Below are 24,391 nucleotides of genomic sequence, written 5' to 3'. Positions count from 1 at the left end.
TTCTATAGAACTTCTTTCTTTCTTTCTTTCTTTCTTTCTTTCTTTCTTTCTTTCTTTCTTTCTTTCTTTCTTTCCTTCCTTCCTTCCTTCCTTCCTTCCTTCCTTCCTTCCTTCCTTCCTCTGCTTCAAGCACATCTGGGTTTTTTCTCTTTCCAAGTGCAGTCTTCATATTATATTTAACATTTCCATAGATCTCCCCTGAAACCCCACTTCTCACGCAAATGCAGACCTTTTGAGTTTGCTTTCGACTGCAGTAATCCCTGACCATTGGCCATGTGGCTGAGGTTTATGGGAGTTGGGAGTCCAACAACATCTGGAGGGCACCAAGTGTGGTAACAATGGTCTATACCAGTGGTTCCCAATTAGCTAATTACTGAGGGCCCCCTATTTTTCAAAAGCCAAGCCACAGCCCCCTTACTTTTGAAAATTTTGATAACTCTATGGTAGTTACCTGTGCAGAGCAATTTTTTGAACAAAATGTGGGGTAGCCCCTAATAAGCAAAGGATTTTAGGTATATTAAAAAACACACTAGGGCTGAGCAATATCTGGTTTTCAACATTGTGATATATCAGCAGCTAAACATCAGGATATTCCGATATATCACAACATCTGAAATTGGAGATCAGGCGTGGGCATGAGGGAAGGAGGAGCAACAGAGGTCGGGTGGGTAGGGTGCCTGCAGATGAAGGAAGAAGCAACCACGGAGATTGGATGGGTGCAGGGAGGAGAGGAAGCAGAATCACCTCCACTGCATGGTTTGAGTGGGAGGGGATGGAGATGGGGGTATGCATCAAGCCATCGAGCCAGCAAAGATGCACATCCACTGTGGCTGCTGTTGCTTTCCTGCTGACGGAGAAAAGCTGCTTTGCCTCAGTGCCAGGGGAAGGTAGTGCTACAGTGCCCTGAAGTGAGGGCCATCAGCTGCCCTGTTCTCCATCGGTGTGAGGGGAAGGCAGCACCTTGCAATCTGCTGTCCTGTTTTCCCTCCTGAGGGAAGGCAGCTCAGATCAGCAGCATATTGGCGGTGCCTTGAAATCAGCTGCCCTGCTCTCCCTTGCACAAGAAGCAACATATTGCTGCATATTGCCAGGTCAAAATCGTTATCACAGTGGAATTTCAAAACTGATTTTGGCCAATATATTGAAAAAGCACACGGTGCTAAAACAGACCATAAGATTTGTGATATTACCCGTGCAAAAATGACAAAAATTTAGTGGGGGGCAGGAGGCAAGGATTGGGGACGCGGACCCCCTGGGTGTGTTCCGCGGACCCCTATTTGGGAACCACTGGTCTATATACTATCTCCTTGTTCTTTGTGCACTATGGGGGTTTGTCAGTCTCGCATTCTTTTCAAAATAGCTTTGTGTTCCCTGCAGAATGGAAAGTATTTTTACCATTGGGTATTTTTATCATATATTCAGACTGGGTGGATATTTCAGCAATGAGAATGATGTATTAAAACAAACTGAAGTAGGAATTTTTATGTAACTAGAATGGCGGCTGGCCCAGCTAGAACAATCAAAAGATCTATGTTGAAAGGGGACTCTCCACGTGCTTACCTTATTTGCTCTTTTTTTGTAAGGCCAGAGGAAAACAAAATCACATGTTGATTCTTTTTATAGTCTACTGGTCTGGTTGTGATAAATGAAAAGACTTCATATAGAAATACTTGGTTCTCCAAAAAATTTCCTGCTGTGTGTATCACTTTTGTAATTCATGCATAGTTGTGCTTCATAATTTCAGTTTAACAACTTAGATAATTTACCTATTGGCTTTTCAGTTCATCCCCCCATTTCTTAGAGACAAGAGTACTTGCTTATGATCTCATTTCCAGACTACTTGATCTTCTTCACTGCTGATACTTTGTCAGTTTTTGAATTTGTATAATGAGCGTAGCTAATGATAATGAACATTTAATCCATAAATGTTTGGATTTTTTTTCTGCTCAGTTGTACTTCTGATTCTGTCAGAACAATCAAAGTCGGACGGGAGGTTTTAAGTTAGTACCAGGCTAGCACATCTATATATTGGTTGGGCACACATATACCATGTAAAGCCAATACATTTCTATCAAGTATTGGTGCTTTTTACTATCTTCTGTTCTGTATGAAGTTTTTGCTTCATGGGGTGACTTGAGAGAAGAGATCACTAGATGCACAAACAGCCAGCTTCTTCCTGCAGTCCCCAAACAGTCACCTTAAAATGTTGTGCCCCATGTTTTTGAAAAAACTTATTGCAACTCTTTGTATAACCACTTAAGAAAGGAATAAAATTGAATGTGTTAATAGAGTATAAAAAATGCACGATTATTTTAGGCAGTGTTCCAGAATTCTCTGCAATTTAAATTTAGAACTGCTTTTCACATGTCTGACCTTCTTTCTGACTGTTCAGTGACTAAAGAGTAGCTGTGTTTGATACCATAGGAACATGAGCGATTTCTCCCAAATTATTCCTGTTTACCTTTGCTACTGAAGGCCTTTACACTTGTCAGAAATGTTTAGCAAAACTCTGGGATACCTGTGAGGTGTTCTGACTATGATAGGTTGTTTCTGCTATTTTGAAACTTCTCTCTCTCTCTCTCTCTCTCTCTCTCTCTCTCTCTCATTCCTCTTTAGATCTGAAGGACCCACAACTCTGAGGACATGATGATCGTAGTGACTGGAGTCATGTCTGTGCCTGAGCTGGGCTCCCCAGCCAGCACTCCTGCTGCAGCCCCCAACTTATCCTGGATGTCTGAGGTTGGCACTCCCACTGCTGTGGAGCAACCAATATTCCTAATGACTACAGCTGCCCAGGCCATCTCAGGTTTCTTCGTGTGGACTGCTTTGCTTATTACTTGCCATCAGGTAAGCAAAATAAAATACTTCTAGCATTTTGAATGGTACTTTGTAAAGGCACATTTTCTACTGCAGAGAGAGAGAGAGAGAGAGAGAGAGAGAGAGAGAGAGAGAGAGAGCTGTTAAATTTACTGTGCTGACTACAGTTAAGCTTGCTGTAGCATTACCTGTTCTACTCTCTGCCATCATTAGATCATGTAGAGTGGATGGAGCTTGTTGCCCAAAGTGGTTACTGCTACTTCTGTTTTAAGCTACACTTTATGCAATATTATGGCCCGTAGCATACATGAGTAATCTCCAACTCCATTTGCACAGTGTATACAGGTGCACCTATGGATTAACACCATTGAACAAGCTCCCATGTAACTTGAAGGAGAGGAGAGTACGTCTTTACTTTAGTTGTGATACAGATGTTTATCAGGTAGAATATATGTTTGTCAGGTATTTGCTGTGGTGCGATGAGTCTGTTCTCATAGAGTAGTAAGAGTGGAAATGATGTGGCTAAAACAACTAGAGTATGGAGGGTGGGGGGAATGCAGGACTTTTTCTGTCCCATCCCATTGTGTGTGAGACAAGCAAACCTCAGAGCTGTTCAGACAGTGCCAGCATGTACATAAGGCTGCAGCTGCCAGGAAGCTGTCTACAAATTAGTCTCTTCAGCTCACCATTAAGTTCATGGTGCCCATGTCTTGCCTAACAATAGATCTAGGCAGTAACTTGTAGGGAAAAGCGGGACAATGTCAAAGCTATAGAAGATCAAGCATCTTTCCTGTCGGACTGCTAATACTATGGGGTGGATTGCTGTGATAGGCCCTGGGGCCTTTATTCCAGAATCCTAAGTAGTAATTAGTCCGTCAACTTCAGAGGTATGCAGACAACACACTTCCCTCATAGTAATGCAGTTGATTGGCTTAGGAATGATGTACATTTAATTAAGTGTGTTTCATTGGGGTGGGGGTGGGAGAAGGCTATGTAATGATGATGTGCCATGATTCATGGGGTTTAATAACCCTTTGGCGTTATCTTCCAATTTCATAGCTCTGCCTGTTCTTAGCACAAGGAATAAACAGCCATTTATCATTTTAAATTTCTGCCCAAAATGTCTGTCATGATGATGAACACGCTGTACAAATGATTTCAGCGAACCTGGTTGCACGGTGAGGAGGAGGCGGCAGAGGCATTTTCCTCTCCTCCTGCCGCCAGCTTTTCTGCTGTAAGACTTGGCTGCTGTATTTCATCAGGTTGGTGGGTGCCGGTACAAACCAAATTTAGCATCCTCTTTGTAATGCTGTCTAATAGTGTCCTTGTATGATGAGTAACACATGCAAACCCTACAATTTCATCAACCTGTGTTTAACACCTGTGGGTTAATGAATAGATAAGTGACTATTCATTGGAGAGCTACAGAGCATTATTGAAACTGGCTGTGTGAGATTCAAAAGGGGATTAGCTACTTTATGAATCAGAATAGCAGCTTACCTGACATTTACTTGGCCAGCAACAATGAATCTTATTAGTTCTTCTTCTTTAGAACATTAATTGGTCATCTGCTGCATCTCTGTTGGAATAGCGCCATCTGATCTTGGTGTGTAAACAGTTGGCCCCCAGAGTGTACAAAGGGAGAGTTCTAGTCTTACAATCTGTGTTGTTATGGAATTCATGGACACAGAATGTAGTCATGAGCACTAGTGTAGATGGATTTAAAGGAGAGAAATCCATGGAGCATGAATCTATCAAAATGCTGTTAGAATTGATAGCTAAGTGAATCCTCTGCAATAACAGGCAACATATCAGATGTTAGGGACAAATAAGAGGGCGGATGCCTTCATGTTCTGCTTGTGAGTTTCCCCAAGGCATCTTGCTGACTGGCTTTTGGGAATTAGATGAACCTTTGGTCTGATGTAGGAGGACCCTTTCTCTTAGTAGTATAACTGTTTCATGCATTACAGCTGTAAGGTTGACTCCGTAGATTGCTTGCATGCTTATTTATGTATCTGAATAATTTTTATGTATCTCTTCAACTGAAAAAGGCCTCCAGAATGGCTTGCAAAGATCAATTGAGCTCTGTTATGAAGCTGACTAAAAATGCTCTTTACACTGAATTATATATGATGGCTGTGTAAAACTAGATTATAAGACAAAGAGCAGCTAGGGTGTTCTATTGAAGCCATCTAGTCATAATCATACAAAACTTTTCCCTCTGCAAAAGAAAAAAACCCTAGGAAATGCCTCCTTTTTTGAAAAATTTCCTGGGTTTGCACTCCTGGTGCTGGTATCTGGAAACACCCTGTGGGCCAAGAAAAGCACTATTTCAAAATTACTGTTCATTTTTTTAAAAATAATTTTTATTAACAGACCAATCAAATCAAATCACATTAATTCCAAATTACAAAGCCAAATTTTAAATTACTGTTATATAAATGTTAAATTACTGTTCATAACCAACATTCTAATACACTCTCCATCCAGTCTGTTTCTAGTCAGTAAAGATTTTAACTTGTAGGATAGGCAGGCTACCATATAAAACAAAACATTTTAAAGATGAGATTTGATTCATTTGCAAAACTTATTGGTGTACTCTTCTGTTATTAGAAAGCACGATACAGTTTGTATTTGAGAGACGTCTTATATGTCTTTGCAGATTAAAGTTGTGTTTTTGGCTGGTCCTCACTTTGGTTGTCTTATATTTATAGATCCAAAAACTTTATTTTTGTGTGGGATCATGACATTACAGAAGGCTCTGCTACTGTATTGCACTGAAAACATACGAGCCATATATGTCATGTGTATGTGCTTAAATCTGGTTTCTAAAAGTAATATATTGAAGCTGTGAAATGTAGATAATGAATGTGAACGATAGCATAGGATAGCTTTAGTATTGTAGCCATTTCACGGCTTCAGCACATTACATTTAGAAACCAAATCAGTTTGTAATTAAAATAAGTAAATCTCGAGTGAAAAGTATATCATTCAGATGCCTAGTACTTTTTTAAAAAACTAAAATTATTCTTATCCTTTGGATAGAAAAAATACTGTGGGACAGTTGCTTTTTATCTTACAGTAAATATAGTACAGAATGTTCATTTCATTACGTTTTATAGCAATTTATATATTCATAAGCTACCTTACTTTGTAAATGAATTTTATCCCTTGTTCTTGTTTAAGGATAAAGAGCAGATGTAGGGTAAACATAGACCTTACAGTGCAAAAACCAAGTAAATATATCCTACTAAGCTATAAACTCAGTAAGAAAGCCTTATGAGAGCAAAAAAGTGCTTATATGTTGTGTATGGTGTTGCATTCTTAAATTCCCATTATCACTCCTCTTCCTCTTAGCTTTCTTTTGTTCTAATTTGACATTATCATCTTCACCATCTTTTTAATCCAGATCTATATGCACCTTCGTTGCTACAGTTGCCCCAATGAGCAACGCTATATTGTCCGGATCCTCTTCATTGTGCCCATTTATGCTGTCGACTCATGGCTCAGCCTCCTTTTCTTCACCAATGACCAGTACTATGTTTACTTTGGCACTGTGCGGGATTGCTATGAAGGTAAGGTGCTGGAAGGCATGGAAACAGGCTAGAGAGAAGGTGGTGCTTTGTATGTGAGTCTGAAGGAAGTACCCGAACACAAGGGTCTTAGTTAAATATGGGGTTGCGTTCTAAATATGGAGAAGTGGCAGGAAGTCTATGGCAATGATGGAATGATAGGCCAAGCTGCTGGCTATAGATATTGCTCACTACAGCAGAAAAGGGATCTGTATATGAACTAATACATAGGGATGGAATAAATGCAATATGTTGTTAGAATCTGTGGACATTTTCCCCATCATATAAGAAGGTTCAGATGATGAAAAATAATATTGGCACAGAATTCAGAAGCCCAGATACAAGAACTCAAGAAACCATCCAAATAGGTATGACTCCTTTGGTTCTGGTGATTCACTCAGTAGATTATGCCAGTAATTTTCCATCAAAGAAGAAAAGAGAATGTATGAGTGAGTTCTCTCAGCAGATTACTACTAAATCAACCTGAGCAGTTGCTCTAGGATAGCCTTTGCCAACTTAGGACCACCAAAAGTTTTGGACTACTGGTAGAATTCTGCAGCTGTCCAGCTACTGATCCCAGATACCTGAAAGATGCTTTCTAGGAATCATGGAAAAAAAGATTTTTACATTCCTCTGGTTTTCATAAAAACATGTAAATACAGTTTTGTTTTGTTTTGTTTTTAAATTAGGGCAGTTATGGCTTATTTAATACAATCTCCTGAAATTGTTCAGAAGGACAAATATGTGAATGATCTCATGACTAGATTTCCTGCTCCAATGCTAGAGAGCATGTGACAAATTTAAACTGATCATGGTACATTCATTGCAGAGTTTCTTTATCTTTAACTGAAAAACAACCTTCAACAAAATTCCTATTTAAATAAGTTGAAAATATTCTTTTTCTGGTTACTTGGGTAGAGCACACTGATTAGGATGAAACAAAAAAATTACCCTGCAGCACTTGCTGTCCTTTAAAATGTTTTAGTCTGTGGATCTTGTGAGATTTTTTTTTTTTTGAGCAAGCCATACTAAGAGAGTCTCCTGCTGAGTTTCATAGCCATATGAAAATATGCTTTATATGATACTAGTGCAATATTTGCTCATGAACAACTGTGGTTAGGGGATCACTGGGCTTTTCACACCTATGACAATACATTGGGATGTGTTAACAGATGGCAGATGCACACACACACACAATCCAGAGGCCATCTTTGTTTGGCCTGGCTTTCCCTTTCCTCTGCCTTTGCTGAGTGTGTATATAAAGGCGTAGCTGTGTAGCAGGAAGCCTGCTGCTCTGTGAAATTCATCTCCTAGCAACAGCTATTATCCCCTTTGCCTCGCCTAGGGAGTTTGCAAACATGACAACATCTGCTCAGAGGGTCAGCCCACATTCTAAAGTTTGCCAGCTTGATGGCCTGTATGCAAATAGGTTTGGGTCCCCCTCCCTGCTTTCATACTTTCTATAGTTAAAACTGTGTCTAGGAAAATCAGAAAACAGAAGGGGGTGGGAATCTCCTTTCATTTCAAAAGAGATTTTTCCCTTGGGAAAGTCTGCCCTTGGAAAACGTTAAAGAAAATACACAGCTGGAATCTGTGGCATTTAGTGTTTGATTTTTTTTTTTTTAGTTGGTAGTCTTATTTGAGAATTTAAATAACATCTTCAACTGGAAATGTTGGCAGTAGAGCACTAGCCAGAGACTTCAGCACAATCTTATGCATGTCTCCTTGGAAGAAAGTGCTATTGCATGTTAAATGGGATTTATTCCAATATAAATTTGCATAGGTGTGCATGTGCAACCTAAATGTACTTCCATGAGGAGCTTGAGGAATGTTGGAAACACTTTTGTTCTCTTCCACCTAATTTCATATTCTCCTAAACAAGGTCCTAGAATAGGCAGCTCCTACTATAATGAGCCTTTCCTGTATCAGAGGGCAGGGCGGAAACCTCTTGAACAGCAGTGTGCTTTTGGTTATTCCTCCCACAAAAGCACTGAACTTGTTTGTAGACATCTGGAGATGCAGGAAGATTGTTGACTAGAGCAAGACTTCACTCTGTGTAATAAGACATGCATCATATAAGTGATTGGTTCCTATAGAATTCTGTGAACGCAATTGGGTACAAGAAGCTGTCTGGTAGTTTTTACTGAATTAATATTTTCTGGAACCTTTTATCCAAAAAACCCCCTTATGATTGTGGCACTGAGTTTGGGTTGAGGATAGGCTGAGAGATAGTGACTGGCTGGAGATCACCCAGTGAGCTTAGTTAGTGCTTCTTCTTTAACCATTATGCCATACCAAGTTTCATTTTGGTGACCTGGAGTGGAATGGTATGCCAGTAACCATATTTCGGGACATGATATACCCTGTTTAGATTTTATTAACTTTTGTGTTCAACGACATGAGAGCAAGAAGCAGGCCATACTCTTCCCTGGAGTCCACATACACTGCATAGACATCTGTAAGGACCACCTCCTTACAGATGTAATTGTATGCATGAAGCCATCCTTGGGATCTGGAACAATTTGGATTCCAAATTCTAGTGAAGCTTTTGTATGTACAACTGTATGTGTGAAAGTGTTTTCCCTGCATATGTGGATGTCAAAAGAAGAGCGTGGGATGTTGGGGAGTGGGAGTACTCTGTATGGCCTTGCTGCGTGCTTCTGTGCCATTGAACATGGGAGTAAATAATACCCAAATGGAATTCTAGACAAAAAATTAGGTTAGAATTATGATCTTTGATTTTTATCAAAGTCAGAAAGCAGTGCAGAAGGGGAAAAAAGGAATATACTTGACTTGGATCTTGAATACAACCACAGGACAACAGAAGAGCAGTTCACAAAAGGCAAGACTCTTACTCTCACCAAAACAGAACCTTTGTAACTCATAGTAACAAAGTAGATGTGACACTAAATGTGTATTTAGTAACCATGCTGGGTTTTTAAAAAACCAAAATTAATAGCACAAGCTTTAATTTTCAACTGGACTAGGTGATCTTAATGCCTGGGCAGTATTTGAATAGGAGACCTTCAAAGTAAAAAGGATTTGTGCTGTAGTCCTAATGAAGTCATCTCATTTCCACAAGTGCTGTTAAAATTCACAGTTGCATTGAGATTCTGAACCAGGAAGAACTCCGCTCACAGCTGTCCTAGTGTATTCTCATGGGTGAGGTTCAGCCACAGTTCGTGATATTGTAGGCAAGAAGAATCTGGTAATGATCCTCACATGAACAGAGCTTTTGAGTACCAAGCTTATCATTCAGTTTTTTAAAATGTGATTACAGAGCTGGAAACCCATTGGTTTATACTAGGGAGTGTGTGTTTGTCATCGTCTTGGTCAAGCTTAGCAGTTTGGCACCTGGTCAATATTTGCATGTGAGACCTTCGAAGTAAACAGAAATAGCACAAGCAAGTTGCATGACTGAATTGTCATGGGAACTTCCCCATCTAGTACACCATCAATGTCCCAGAATGACACTAGGGAGCACTGTGAGTCTAGAAATGACATATAAAATGCTCTGAACAACTTCCATAGATAAGCATGGCGGAATGGCTTGCAGGTGGAATGGTAAAAAGAATATTTGTGGTCTGGAGTGGAAGCATTGCAAGTGGATTGCACTATAAGTAATTTATTGCATAATATTCCTGTTATGTATATGAAGCAAATTATCTTGCCTGCATCCTGGCACAGCCCATCACTCCTCTCTCAACTGAGAACCTTTTGATAAATAAAAAATTATCCCCAGTGAATTGGAGCAGACTTTTAAAATAAAATAAATAAGATAAAGTACTTACAAAAATAAGTACTTCAAGATAAGATAAGATACTTATAAAAATCGTGGATAGCAGAGAATATCTTAGAAGCAGCATTCTTCCTCTCGTATAGGACAAAAGACCTCTCCTGAGGTGGTTTTGACTGTGACATATTTGAATACATCCTAAAAGCAGTGAGGTCCCCCATTTTTTGCTGTTTTATTCATATGCAGATTTTAATTGATTCAAATACTGTAAACTCAAATAGTCGATCAATAAAAATGTCTTTAATCAAATGACAGATCTGGTAGTGCATTGTGGGATTCTTTTTGAATTGCTGAGCTAGAACCACCCCCACCCCCGTGGTTCCTTTTAAACAACATCCTTTGAGACCCTTGGAGTATATTTAGTGATTTTTGATGGTTTCATCTCTTTTTGCAGCTTTTGTAATCTATAACTTCCTTAGCCTCTGCTATGAGTACCTTGGCGGAGAGAGCTCCATCATGTCTGAGATTAGAGGGAAGTCCATTGAGTGAGTATGCTGTGTCCCCCCCCCCCTCTCTCATATCTATCTTCTTTATCTCTTTGTTGGGAAAGACTAGAGTGCAGACTGGCATCTATCATAGCACTTGTTCTGCCTCTGCTACTGGAAACTCTTCAGTGAGATGAGTATGCCTTAACGTTGAATAAGGCCCCTTCATCTAGTTTACCAATTTCCACACCAGTCTGATTGAGACCATTTGGTCACACGTGAATTGCACTTCCAGCCTTATTTTCCTTGTTCTCCTCCAAGCTCCTTTTAGTCATACTGGCAATAGTTTTGTTGTTGCCCTAAGGCATTTCTGTCCTAATTTCAAATTAACCACAATTGTTCTTCACACAACAAGACATTGTGAAATCTGCAGTACTTGGGAAGCAACAGCACCTATTAACATCAGTGGGAGGTGGGTTGAATCTTGCAGCTGTAATTTAACATAAATGCGTGGAGAAAGCAGTTTGGGAAGAAAATGTGGGGAATAAATTGTGTGCCTGCTTGTTTGTTTGTTTGTTTGTTTGTTTGTTTGTTTGCTTGCTTGCTTGTCAGTGGGTTGTTTAACTCCACTTTCCCTGAAGACTAAAAGAGATATTATTGTCATACCCTAAGGTGCTCTGTCTGATCCTCTTCTTTTAAAAAGTGTTTAATATTATATATCCATTCTAGACATCAGCATGAGAAAACAGTTAAACTGCTGTCAAACATCATAAATACTTATACACCTTATTTATAAAATAATCTTATATGAAATCTATTTATACATTGACCACTAATAATGAAGCATATGTTGTATATATTTCTCCACATTTATTATACTATTTTTGTGATATACAAAGACATGAGAAAACTTGGTATACTTATTTGTATAACATTATTCCTGTTTGTAAAACCTAATAACAATAAGAATAATAACAATAATAAAGTTAAAGATTAAATCTAATTATTTTCTGATCAGCTGTCTTGCTGTCTTGCTATCTTGCTTTTAGGTCCAGCTGTATGTATGGAACCTGTTGCTTATGGGGAAAGACGTATTCCATTGGATTTCTAAGATTTTGTAAGCAGGTATGGAAGAACAGAACTTGATTGGAGAGTTAGATGCTGCCACATGATGCTTCTCTCCATAGGATTATTCCAAAGTAGAATCTGCAGGGACTCCTTTAAACTAGTTTTAGGACACTGCTGAAAGTGTGAGGATGTCAGTTAATATGAGTATGTGCCCCCTGCTACCCCCCACCCTTGGCTTGTTCTCTTTAATTTATCTATACAGAACACACAAATCACTTCTAGGTCTGTCAGTTCTGCCAACCTTTTGAAAACTGGAGACAGAAGTAAAGAAGAATTTAGTTCCACTTAGCCTTGTAGCCTAGGGGAGGTTTTGTGTGAGCTATGGAACAGGAAACATTGAACTGAAATCTCACTTGCCCTTCTTACGTAACTTGCCACTTCACTTTTCAGCCAAGGCCCAGCTCTGCAGTAAAAGAACCTGTATGAGTTTAAAAATATTTAGAGAGAATTGTTTCAGTAACAACAAGAATGCTAGCATCAAATAAAGTATCAGTAGCTAGCTGCATTATTGACTCTGCTGCAATGTCAGTTTAACTGGGAGTGTAGAAAGTATGCATGGTTTGTTCACATTTCGTAACTTTTACTACATTATTAATTTGGGCTATTTCAACCACGTTGCATTGCTCTGTCATGGATATACCTGTTTATCTGACCTTGTGATCTGTAGTGTCTCGTTCTTTATATGGTTTTATATACCTCAGGTATGTACCCATCACTTTTGGTATAACTGAAGCCCTTTCTGCCTCATGTCCCTGTAAATAGGCACCAGCACATTGCGAGCTATGCGCTGATTGTCTTCTCCCACTACTCCCCCCCCGACAGATTTATCCCATTTTTATAAAACTTCATTTGAGAACAAAGGCAGTGTTAACACCTAAAGCACATTGTCACCCAGATGCAATAGAAAAAACTCATCTGTACAAATATTGATAACCTCTTTTTTAAAAAATGGTAAAGGAGATTGTGAGTGAAGACTGGTGTACAATTGTGTTATTGTGACACAAATGGCAAGCTATAGAAGAAAACTCAGTAAAAGGCATAGGGAGAATATAACCTTAGGGTCAGATTAAAAAAAGCTGGTGAATGTTCCTTCAGTTCATGCAGAGTCTAGAAATAGTTGAGTCTAGAAAAAGAGGCGATGTGGCCAAGGGTTCAAATTTGGCTCGTGTGAGGGAACATTGTGTGATCTAATGCTTTTGGAAGTGGGGGTGTGACTCTGATACTACTTGGGTTATTTTTAGTCTGTGTATGGTGTTAGGCAACGAGCAACTTTTTTTTGTTTGCATCAAGACGTGTAAATATCTGACTCAGTTGTCCTGATAATTTGTTTGTACCTCATGATGATCATTAGTTGCAACAGGTTCTTGTATGTGATTAAATGTCACATGCTCCTCATATGAGTCCTCCTACTTGGGTCTTGCAGAGGAAGCAGTCAAGGGTGAGCCACAACTCTTCACCAAGGGAACCTCTCCCAGTTTAATTGTAGAGAATAAATTACCTGATATGCTGCAGCCAGCTCTTTGTAAACTTTCGGGAGGAAGTGAAAATGGTTCTTGATACATTTTTACTACACAATCCTATTGATAAAGTTTCTCTTTCCTGTCCCCTTCCCTTAATAGTAGTAGTGCAGTAGGACTCACAGAAGACAGGTCTTCTCTCAAGACACTATTGTTTCTCGGGTCCATCTATTCCGCATGGAAATTTGGCATCAGAATGAATTTCCATTACCAAAGAATAGTTCATTCCCACAAGGATAGTCCAGGGCCTCTTCCTTGAATTTTCAGCTTGCTGAATGAGTGAATGAATGAATGAATGAATGTATAATCTAGTCTTGTTTACCCATGGAGATGCAAGGGGGAAATGTGCAGGCAGTGTATTCTCTATTGCTTAGTAAGAAGTAAAGCTTCTCCTCCCTTCCAGAAGCGTGGCCAGTGAATGCGAATGCATTGTGCTACCTGACAACCTCTTGGATATTTGCTATTTTCAATTTCATTTTATTTTTAGTGTGAATTCCTATTTATATTAAAATTATATTATAGATCAAATAATGTTTTAAATGGAAGCAGTACAAAATATATTGAACAGAGCACAGTCTAGATACATGGTTGTTGACTGCCTGCATTTTAGATTTTGAAGGATTTGTAAATGGTGTCTCTGCCCGGCGCCGTCATATTTCTGGCTACAGGCCTGGGATTGGGAGTGTATGGTGAAAATAGGTTACAGTAACTTTGGAACTTCATTTAGCATGAGCAATTTCACTGTCGATGTTTGAGTGCTTGTGTATGTACAGCAGTATGTCCTTGAGGGATCCAAGAGCAAGTGTTTTGGAATTCTTTTGTCCATATTTACAACCCAGGAGGCTGTCTCTCCTGAATGCTGTGGAGGTGATAATAAAGAAGTGTATCGGGATTGATAATAAAGAAGTGTATCGGGATTGCTAATATTTTCTGTGAGCTGCCCTGAGACTTCGGGGTATAGGGCAGTATATAAATTCATTCATCATCATCATCATCTGCACATCATAATGTTTCTCTGAAAATTGCAGTTGAAACAACAGGGTTGACTGGATCAGAGAACACTTTCTCCCCTTCTCCCCAATGTTCCACTCCAGTGAAGAAGGAGCTACATTTCCTACTCCTAGCATTCCGTTTGCCTGGGGCAAATGTGACATTCTCAGGCCACTGGACAGGAGCTTAAATGTGTCTGAGATATGATTCAGAAGAGGGCTAGTGCCATACCACATTTTGATGATTTGTTTGTCCTCCCCTAGACTTCTGCCCAGTGACAGAGTAACTGTCTGGGTCACATCACCCACATGCTGTCCCTGTAATGTCTTAACACTTTCTTCACCAGGAAGTGTCTAAAAATAAAAGTTTGTGGGATTGGGCTGCAGGAAAATGATTAAACAACCCCCAGAATGGAGAAGAGGAAGCTTAGAAGCAAGTTTAACAATTAGCTTGACCTTTTCCAGTTCACATCATAGCAGTGACTCATCAACTGGATTGTGCTGGGATTTTTTAATCTCATTGAAGTTTTATGGTCACCACCCAAGAGCATCTTATCACAAGCAATCTTTCCCCCTCTTTTGGCTTTCTCTTTCATATGACTGCAAGGCTGGTTCTTCCTGCTTGAGTGCTTTCTACAAAGCAGGAGATTCCTGCTGAAATCCCAGAATCTTCCACTAGCTTTTCCTCCTCTGAACATGATGCCTAGCTCACAATCTGCCTATGAAAGCAAATGTGCCATTTCCTTTGCCAAGAGGGAGCTTCAGTTATACATTCATTCATTTAGAGATTTATATCCCATATTTTTAGTGCCTATATAGTGTTCAGGGTGGCTTACAAAAGTATAAAATCACAATCATGCAAAACAATGAAAATATGCTTAAAATACAGTAGGTTGTATCTGACATACTCAGAGTAGACCCATTGAAATCAGTGGACTTTACTAACTTAAGTATACTGATTTCAATGGATCTACTCTGAGTAGGACTTAATTGGGCACAACCAAGTAAAAATACATTAAAATGCTACAATAAAAATGTAACAAAGGCATAGACTGCAGAATACTCTCCCTCCCTCCCTCCAGCAGATACTTAGGGAAAAGTCTCTTGGAATTAAAAAATGCCTTTACTGACCCACCAGAGATAGGGTCATGAGAATTCTTGGGCTGTAAGCCACAATATTGCTGCAGCCACTGAGGTGACCCCCACTCTTGTTACCATTATCCATGGCTTCACCCTGAGTCCCTCTCACTCCCAACCAGGAGCACGTATGTCTTGTCTGGATTGTGCTTCAATATGCTTAGGTGTCCTACAGTTTATTACCACTTTCAGGCATCAGTTCAGAACCCCAACAGCTTCCTTAGTATTATACGAAAAGGAGAAATAAGAGTTGTGTCCAGTCTGCATACAGATGTCCATTCACCCAGCCTTTGGTTGGGTGGCCTCTTAGACAGCTTTTAGACACAGAAGCTGTCTGTGTTTAAACATATTTTTACTCTGAACATGGCTAATTAATGAGCAGATTAACATCTCTGTTCAAGAAGCAGAATGGCAGTCATAATTCCAAGTTGAAAATGCTGCTTTTTTTGGTCAGTTAAATGAATGGGACTGACTGGTTAGAGATCAAAGCCTGAAGGTTGTGGTCATTTGTTCTTCTCAATACCCATCTTGCCTTCCTTCTCCTTTTACTCTCTTCCAGGCCACTCTGCAGTTCTGTGTGGTAAAACCCCTCATGGCAATTATTACAGTCATCCTCCAGGCATTTGGCAAGTACCAGGATGGGGACTTCGAGTAAGTAAATAGTTTATTTCTAAATTATAGAGTTTTCTTTGTCACGAAACACTTATCTGACAGTCCTATGAGGGACTAGGAGTCTAACTGAAAAGGAAGGACTTACCTATCATAAGAACTGGGAGAACGCAGTAATGTCATGGCCGCAAAAAGGTGGATTGATTTGGCTTCAGAGCCTTGAAATCAGAGTCTATAAAGTTCCCAGGGTAAACCTTGAGCTAGTTGCTTTGGGCCACCTTCACAGAATTGCTGTGAGTATAAATTCAAAATATATGGTATGCTGCCACAAAACACTGGAGGAGGAAGTTGGAAACAAAATACAAATAAGAGCCTATTAACATGGCCCCCTGACCTCTGCAGTCACAGCAAAAGCTTTGGTAAAGCATGTGCATGTTGATTCCCACAAATGTGCCGGCTTGCATACATTTCCCCTGTAACTACCATGTTTTCTCAATGTAGAAAAGCACTGTATGTTGTATGAAATGGAGGTTGCTGTAATTGGTTGTAATGGTAGTATAATCTCCCTGTTGGCATTGGGTCATTGTTTAGTGATGGAGCTGGGAGCAGGGAGAAGTCTTTATAGCACTGCATGAGCTAAGAAACACTGTATGTGAGAAACTGAGCATTCATATTTTCTTCCCTTACAGTGTCACCAATGGGTATCTCTATGTGACGATAATTTACAATATTTCTGTCAGCCTGGCCCTCTATGCCCTCTTCCTCTTTTACTTTGCCACACGTGAACTTCTCAGTCCCTACAGCCCTGTCCTGAAATTCTTCATGGTCAAGTCTGTCATTTTCCTGTCATTCTGGCAAGGTGAGACAAGCACACATGCCTTTAATCCAGAAGTAGATGTAACTGGGAATGTCTGAGAGACAATTAAAACCTAATGACACATGACACATTTTTCTTCTATTTGGTTTAGGATTCTTTTCATCAGTGTTGCCTTTTCGCTGTAGGTGAAATGCAGATTCTGCCTTGTACGAGAAATGAAAATTATTTGTATTGTGTATTCTGAAATACCCATACTTAGCCATTCTGCTTTTGTCTTAAAGTATTACACTGTTAGTTAGGCAAGTGTCCTCTGTGTAGACTTATTATTATCATTTGGATGGGCAATTTGTAACCTGCTTTTCAACAAATATTCTCCAAACAGGTTACTGTAAGAAAGAAAAATACAAACAAAATCTGATTAAAATGATAAAATGTTGCAACAAAGAAAGATTAAAACAAGGAGGTGGCAACAGAGAGCTTCTTATCTACACTGATCTCTGGGCCTACAGTACGTTGTTCTGTAGAGTGTTCTGAGATTCCCTTAAGTCTTACATTTTGATTCTGTTTTGCTCAGGGATGCTGTTGGCCATTCTGGAGAGGTGTGGTGCAATCCCAAAGATCAACTCAGCCAATGTATCTGTGGGTAAGGGGACCGTGGCTGCTGGCTACCAGGATTTCATCATCTGCGTGGAAATGTTCTTTGCAGCCATTGCTCTGCGCCATGCGTTCACATACAAGGTCTATGCAGACAAGCGTCTTGATGCGCAAGGTATGGAGGCAGGGTACTTACTACTGGGCCTGTGGTGAAAGAAGGGAGATTTCCCAGCTGAGCTTGTTCACAGTATAAATTCCTCAGCTGGGCAACTGAACACTGTTTTCCCATCGGCCACATTTGCACACTGGTCGTCTTCTGATTTGGTTTTCCCTAGCTGTACAGGCTGAAAGACGATCTTCTATTGAATTATGGGAGACACTCTCTTGAGAGTCCTTCCGATGGCTATACAGGAACTCCCCTGCATTTATTATGAGCTTCCCTGCATGCAAGAATTGTTGGAATGATTTTAGAACACAGGAGGCTGGCTTATGCCAAGTCAGATTGTTCTTCTACCTAGCTCAGTGCTGTCTACACTGACTGGCAGCAGCTCTCCAGAGTTTTAGTTTGTGGTCTTTCCCAGCCCTATCTAGAGGGATTGAATCTGGGACCTTCTGCACACAAAGTCTGTGATTATGTTCCTATACATTTCTCCTCCTCTTAATGCTAAAATTTGGGATGGTGAGCCATTTCTTAGATATGGTAAACAAAGTTTATTGTATCAGTTCTGTCTGGACTAGGGGAAGGGGACTAGGTCCAGAGCATAGTTGAGATGGAATAGACTAGGAAACCCACTTGTAGATATTTGGCAGGGGAGAACCAAGTAGAGTTTTACAGACAGTCTCCTCTGAAATTTTGTATTTAATAGTAATTGTACTTGGTTTGCTATAGAGATGAATATTGTGGTAATTTCCTGGTGGAGAGCCTGAGAATAACATGCCTTTTCAGACTGTTGTTTCCCATATCTTCCTCTCTTGTTTCCCCCCCTCTTTCCTCTTTCCCTTGCTTTGGGCTCTGGTGTCTGGCGCAGCTGTTCCATCATATGGGCCATATGGTAGGTGACATGCTCTCTCTTCATTTGTTTCTCTGTCTCTTTGTTGAGACGCTATTTGCTACTGTGACTCTTTTCAGCTCCCTGCATTATCTGTCCTGTGTGCATACCATTAGGTATAACAAATGCACGTATCTGTACTTCAGGAGAAGCATGAATGAAAGGGGAGGTGGCTTTGAAGTTTTTGTCTCAGCTGCTCTGGTTACTAAAGAGCCAAGTTGTTTTTAAAGCAGAAGGGACTTGCCTCTTCAGCAGAGGGAAATTGCTGTGATAGAAACTTTAAAGAAGCCTCCAGCTGCACCTGAGGGTCTCAAGTGTGTGTGTGTGGGGGGGTGTGTGTTATTTGACTCATTGTCTTCAATCTGTTGACTAGGCCATTAGTATACTTGTGTTTTGTCCCCCATCCACCCCCACCCTGCTAAAAGAAAAGTTATCTACAATACGTTGTCCAAACTGTATGTTTTGTAGTAATTTAAAAGTAAAAGTATTGGAGTAAGTAGGTACCAGTTACAATCAGATTACTTCCTGGGACAGAGTTGGGAACATCTGGAAGCAGTTTCTGCACTGGTATGTGGTGTATGCAGTGGCTCATCTTCTCCATTCCCTACCCTAAAGTGTGACTTCCACTTTGATCTGACTTCCATCTTTGCTTCCTATTGCCAGCAGAAACTGAACATCTACTTTGGACATAAGTCCCTCTTTCCCTTTCTCTTGCTATCTTTCTCCTACCCTTGTTTCAGACCACGAGCTGCTCAAGCCACTTAGTATAAGTTACCTTTCCTCCTGAGCGGATTTTCTGTCCCTCTAGTTAATACCTTTCTGTTGTGTAACCTTTCCTGATCCTTGAAAGCAGCCCATTGCAGCCTAGGTGATGATCTCTTGCTCCTGCTGCCTCCCCAGAGTTGCCACCATGTTTTATGTCACTCATTTTGCTTTAGCATGCCTCCAGGCTGGTGTAACCAGTCTGTTAACTGCCAAAAGTTGCACCACAAGCAGCTTTTGCTCACATTAATGGGATGGGTGGGGGTGGGGAGAGGAAGACTTCTATCCTCAATCATTCTTAATTTCTCTCTCTCTAGGCCGTTGTGCCCCTATGAAGAGCATCTCTAGCAGCCTTAAGGAGACCATGAACCCCCATGACATTGTGCAGGATGCCATCCACAATTTCTCCCCTGCCTACCAGCAGTACACTCAGCAGTCAACCCTAGAACATGGACCACCTTGGCGTAATGGCAGTCACATGATCTCCCACTCCCACAACAGCTCTGGTGCTCGTGATAATGAGAAGACCCTACTCCTGAGCTCAGATGATGAGTTCTAAGCAGATGGTGAAGCATGGCCCAGCCTGGAACTTTCCCTTTATTTATTGAACCAGAAACACAGGTCATATCCCTTTTTTAATATGGTGCTCAAGTCAGGAATGGGCACTTCCTGTTGCCAATTGTGAGCATGGACCATTGTGACTAATGCAGGTGGTTTGGACTGTCTTTTCCTAGTTTCTTCTTGAAAGGCTTAACCTGGAGCAGATTTCACTTAATAAGGAACACTAAATTCACCTGGCATAGAATACAACAAAGATCTGGGACCACACTTTCTGTATGCTGGGTTTTTGCTGTTGTTAATGGGGAAGGCAGATGGAAGAAGGGTCAGACAAGGGAAGCTTGAAAAAATGAGGCTGTATCTTTACCCATTTACCTAAGTTGTCTCAAATATGGCTGGCTGAAAGTAGCAGAAACAATCCCCCCTCCAACTGCACTACTAAAATGCACTTCTAGACACCTGTTAGACCTAATTTGGTATATAGGTTGAACCCTGTCTCTAACTGTTGCCCCAGTATTAACTTTTGACCAACTTTTGGCTTGTGACCAGAATTCCCTTAGGCACAGTATATTCCATAGTAATACAGTCACATTTATGTTCTGCCTCTGCTAACGTTCAGCATTGGGTGCTTCAGAAGGGATTGGTTTTCTGCTTTATAGTAGGAGAAGTATGATAGAGGGAAAAGAAGAAAAACACCTTCTGGATTGGAACAGTGAGCCTAAGTGAAATATGCTTGTTGAGGCAGAAAGGTAGCTTTTCTGATGGGTTCCTTGCCCAACACTTGAAGAGAATACGATGCATTTTCTGAAAATAGGATTTGCCCCATCTTTGGAAACATTTTTGCTAGAAGCTAATGCCCACCGTTCAGAGAGTCACACACAATTGTTCAGGACACAGGATAAGGATGTACATTCCAGTCAGGTTGTTGAGTCAAGCTGCACATCCTCATCCATTGTGGGTAGGGGACCACACCGGCTGATTCTCGAGTGGGCGCTTGGGAACCACCTGTTGGGTGATGTCTAGTTGCACTCACTTGAAGAGGCAGAACACATCATTCTTTTCATTCTCTTTTGTAACTTCTCTTGTGGAGGAGTAGTTCTGCAACTCCTAATACTAAAATGTCTTTATCACATCTATCCTCCTCCTTAGGCATTTACATCCTGGTGTGTTTTAAAATTCCAGAACATGTGTTGTAAATTACCAGTTCTTCTTGCTGTCATCAATATTTTACTTTTGTTAATAGTTAATTTTAAGTGCCAGTGGGATACAGCTTGCCTGGGATGGTGAACATTCCACCTTCTCTTCCCTTGCTTTTGTACCGGCCTGGCTGCAGTTTCGCCAGCAGATGTAAACATATCTGTGATGCGCATTTGTTACCTTGCCACTACATTCCCTTCAGTCCATGTGATTTAAAAATGCATTGGTTTTCCATTAACCTCTCTAGGCCTGGCCTGTACTTGCACAAGTTCACTAAGTGAGAATCACAAGGCCCCTTTTACAAGCTGAAAAGCCTATCAGTCACTGAATTTACCAGACACCTTGGTTTGCTTGATGATTTAAAGCTGGAAAGGGCAATAGAATTAATTGCAGTGTGTTGTACTTCTCTGCTGCCGTTGTGGTTAATTGTGCCTGCATCAATACTGCCCGCAAAAAAAGGGGAATAACATTAGACTTCTTCCTTTCCTGACACCTCTCTCGATTCCTCTTCCCCATTCACTACCAGTAAGGCTTGTTCTGGTCTACGCTGCTATATGTGTCTCTCCCACAGCTTGCTGTGGTTAATGGACACCTGCTCTTTTACGGTAATTTTAACCCCTCCTGTGAAGAGTCTTGAAATGAGGATCTCTGGGGTTTGACTCTTTTGTTCCTTTTCTCTGTGCCTTAATATTCTATCTCACCCATGCATCACATCGTAGTTAATGCAGAGCTCAAGTACAGCAGCAGCATCCTTCATCCAAGCTGTGCTTGGTTGGACAAGAGTGTTTGTGTGGGGCTAGGCAGGTTTTCTAAAACTTGTGGTTACTCTTCTTGGAGGAAGAGGGACGGTTGTGCTGCTGCGGTTTGCACTCACACTGTATGTTCCAGAAGAAACCGGACAGGAGGTGGGATGCTGGAGCACAACAGCTCCATTCATATCCCCTGCTTGAAATAGCCTGAGGGATTGATGAAGGAAGTAGAAGAGAAGATATTTAAAAGCAACGTGTTTCTGTAAATAAAAAAAAAACATCCCTCTCTTTGCAGTTAGACGTGTGCAATATATTATTGTGGGTTGGCTTTTAAAATCCTGTTGCTGCTTTAAAAGGAACCCTCAGACCCACATAGCTGTTCTTTGTAACTGGCACTCCAATTACTGAGCCGTAGCAGTGAGTTGTGCCACCGTAGCTGAAGCATGCTCATAAGCCCTCGTTCTGACCCTCTTTTGAGCTAGATGTAGCCAGTTGATGAGCTGCTGTACGCCACCTTTGCAGAACTGGAACACAGGAGAGGGCTCTGGTTTCTCCCCTTTCCCGTGCAGCACAACCACACTTTCACAGTGATGCAGCTCTTATTGCAAAAAAGACTAATGGGCTGCTCTTGTACCAGCTGTGAATTTGGCGTCAGGTCCCTGCACCAGAAAATAGTTGTCCCTTTGTGCCTGCAGTAGGACTTCTTCCTCCAGAAGTATGACATACCTCCTCATGAAACAGAATGGATTTCAAAGAGCCCTTTGAAATGACCTTTTACCCTTTTTTGGTTTTGTTGTTTTTTACTTCTAATTTTGGAGAAGGAGATAATAGTTTACTCTTGCCTGTTTTTATGGGACTCATTTACTTCCCAACTCTCCAACCACTTCCAACACACATTTACACATATTTGTAACAAATCTTCACGGCCAGTTCCCTTTTTGTATGGGTTGGGTGAAGGATGTGGCTGAAGTCTGTGCTGCTGACTTGCCGGTATTTCCGTGTTGGGAAAAATTCTATATTTTTTAAAAATAATTTTTAACATAAGCTATATATAAATACATATTGTGCATAGAAGTTGGTTTTTCTTGGAGCTTCTTATGAGTAGCAGTTTCAAGTAGCTATGTACAAGGTCCAGTAATAGCAAAAGGTCTCAGGCTATGTGGCTTTTTTCAAAGTGGAGTCATGGAAAGGCATCAGTGCTAAGCTGTTAATAGAGGGAAGGTGTTTTTGCTCTCCCACAAGACTGGAAAGTGATAGGCCCAAAGAACTTGACCCTCAGTGCAGCAGTGATCCTGCATTCCATCAGGGCAGGGGTAGCCAACATCACCCCCTCCAGATGTTGCTGGACCAACATCACCCCCTCCAGATGTTGCTGGACTACAGCTCCAGCTAGCATGGCCAATGGTCAAGGATGATTGAGAAGTCTAGCAACATCTTTTGGGGGGACAGTAACAGTTGGCAGAGTGGGGCTGTGCTACTTACCTGGCCTCCAATTTACTGGGAGGGGGAAGGACAAGGCAGAAGTGAGGTCAGCACAGTGCAAACACACCAATGGAGACAATCTGGTGCTTCTGCCGGTGCATTTGCACCGTGCTGATCTTGTTGCTGCCTTATCCCTCCTGCTGCCTCCCAATAAACTGCAGCTACTGAAAAGCTGGCAGGTCAGGGCAGCCCTACAACACCAACTACTGCTCCTGGAAGCTGCTATGTTGGGTAGGCCCTTGATTAGGGATTCTTAGAGGCTAATCATTTAATATGCATTCTTATACATCAACCCCACCCGAATACTCTAAGCGCTGCTCCCTTCCTTGCCTTCTCTTTCCTCCCCCAACTTTGTTTTTTTACCAAGTAACATACCCTCTGGAATTTTGTTTTTACTATTTTTCCATGTAGCTTAGTTATTTGTATATAAATGACTGGGGAAATATACGCTGTATGATAAGACAGAGTTACCTAGTTTTGTACCTATTGTGTAATAACTGATGTGAGCTCAGAGACAAGATATTGTCTCTATTTTGATCTTTGTGATGTTATACTGCTTTGCGGAAAAAAGCAAATCCGACAAATAAAAATATAGAGATAATCTAGATTGTACTTAATGTGTCTCTGGTTACTGATTTATGGATATTCTCCGCTTCACTTCTCATAGTCTAGAATTCTCTGCTTTAAAATAAAATGCAGTTAATGTATAATTCTGTATTTTGCACATGTTCCAGTTATATATTTTGATGGTGGAGTAAGAATTCCATGGAGCATAGAGAGTAAAAACGGGGGAACCATAGAATGGGTAGGTGCCTATAGCCATGAATTCAATTTCCATCTCACACAGTGATTCCCGCTACAATGTTCTCATTTGTTACAGGTAAGTATGAAAATGCCCACATAGTGTGGAGCATTGAAGCCTAAATTACTACCATGGAACCAGCACATGGAAACTTTTAAGTGCAAACTCAAATTGACATCTCTCTCTCTGGCATAACACTCTTCTCACCCTTTGTCTATTCTCTTGTGGGTGTCATCTTTCAACATCCAAGTCACAAGGAGCATAGGTAACAATCTTTATCTCCTTTCCTATTCTAGGAAATTGTATTTCTCCATTCCACACACTCCCACATTTCTCTTGGGCCTGAGACAGAGGCTGATCTTATCATTATTTCTAGTGGTGGAAATAATTG

General features: G+C 40.8%; 1 protein-coding gene across 2 annotated transcripts in view; it reads left to right on the top strand.

Moving 5' to 3' along the window:
* TMEM184B (transmembrane protein 184B) overlaps positions 1-23,810 on the top strand; it is a 33,458-nt gene extending 9,648 nt beyond the window's left edge. The window contains exons 2-10 of one of the 2 annotated variants that reach the window (XM_083701161.1): positions 2,617-2,847; positions 6,227-6,392; positions 10,580-10,670; positions 11,660-11,735; positions 15,941-16,032; positions 16,680-16,849; positions 17,382-17,576; positions 18,430-18,453; positions 19,530-23,810. In XM_083701161.1, coding sequence (XP_083557287.1) covers positions 2,644-2,847; positions 6,227-6,392; positions 10,580-10,670; positions 11,660-11,735; positions 15,941-16,032; positions 16,680-16,849; positions 17,382-17,576; positions 18,430-18,453; positions 19,530-19,771 — 1,260 coding nt within the window. In that variant the 5' untranslated portion in view covers positions 2,617-2,643 and the 3' untranslated portion in view covers positions 19,772-23,810. The remainder of the gene's footprint in view (positions 1-2,616; positions 2,848-6,226; positions 6,393-10,579; positions 10,671-11,659; positions 11,736-15,940; positions 16,033-16,679; positions 16,850-17,381; positions 17,577-18,429; positions 18,454-19,529) is intronic. The other variant, XM_083701162.1, reaches the window with a different exon arrangement.
* The last annotated feature ends 581 nt before the right edge of the window (positions 23,811-24,391 follow it).

This window comes from Podarcis gaigeae (genome assembly GCF_964106915.1).
Source record: "Podarcis gaigeae genome assembly, chromosome: 10".
In the NCBI taxonomy this organism is placed as follows: Eukaryota; Metazoa; Chordata; class Lepidosauria; order Squamata; family Lacertidae; genus Podarcis; species Podarcis gaigeae.
Note: the sequence above shows the minus strand (reverse complement) of the source record. Positions and strands in the feature narration are given on the sequence as shown.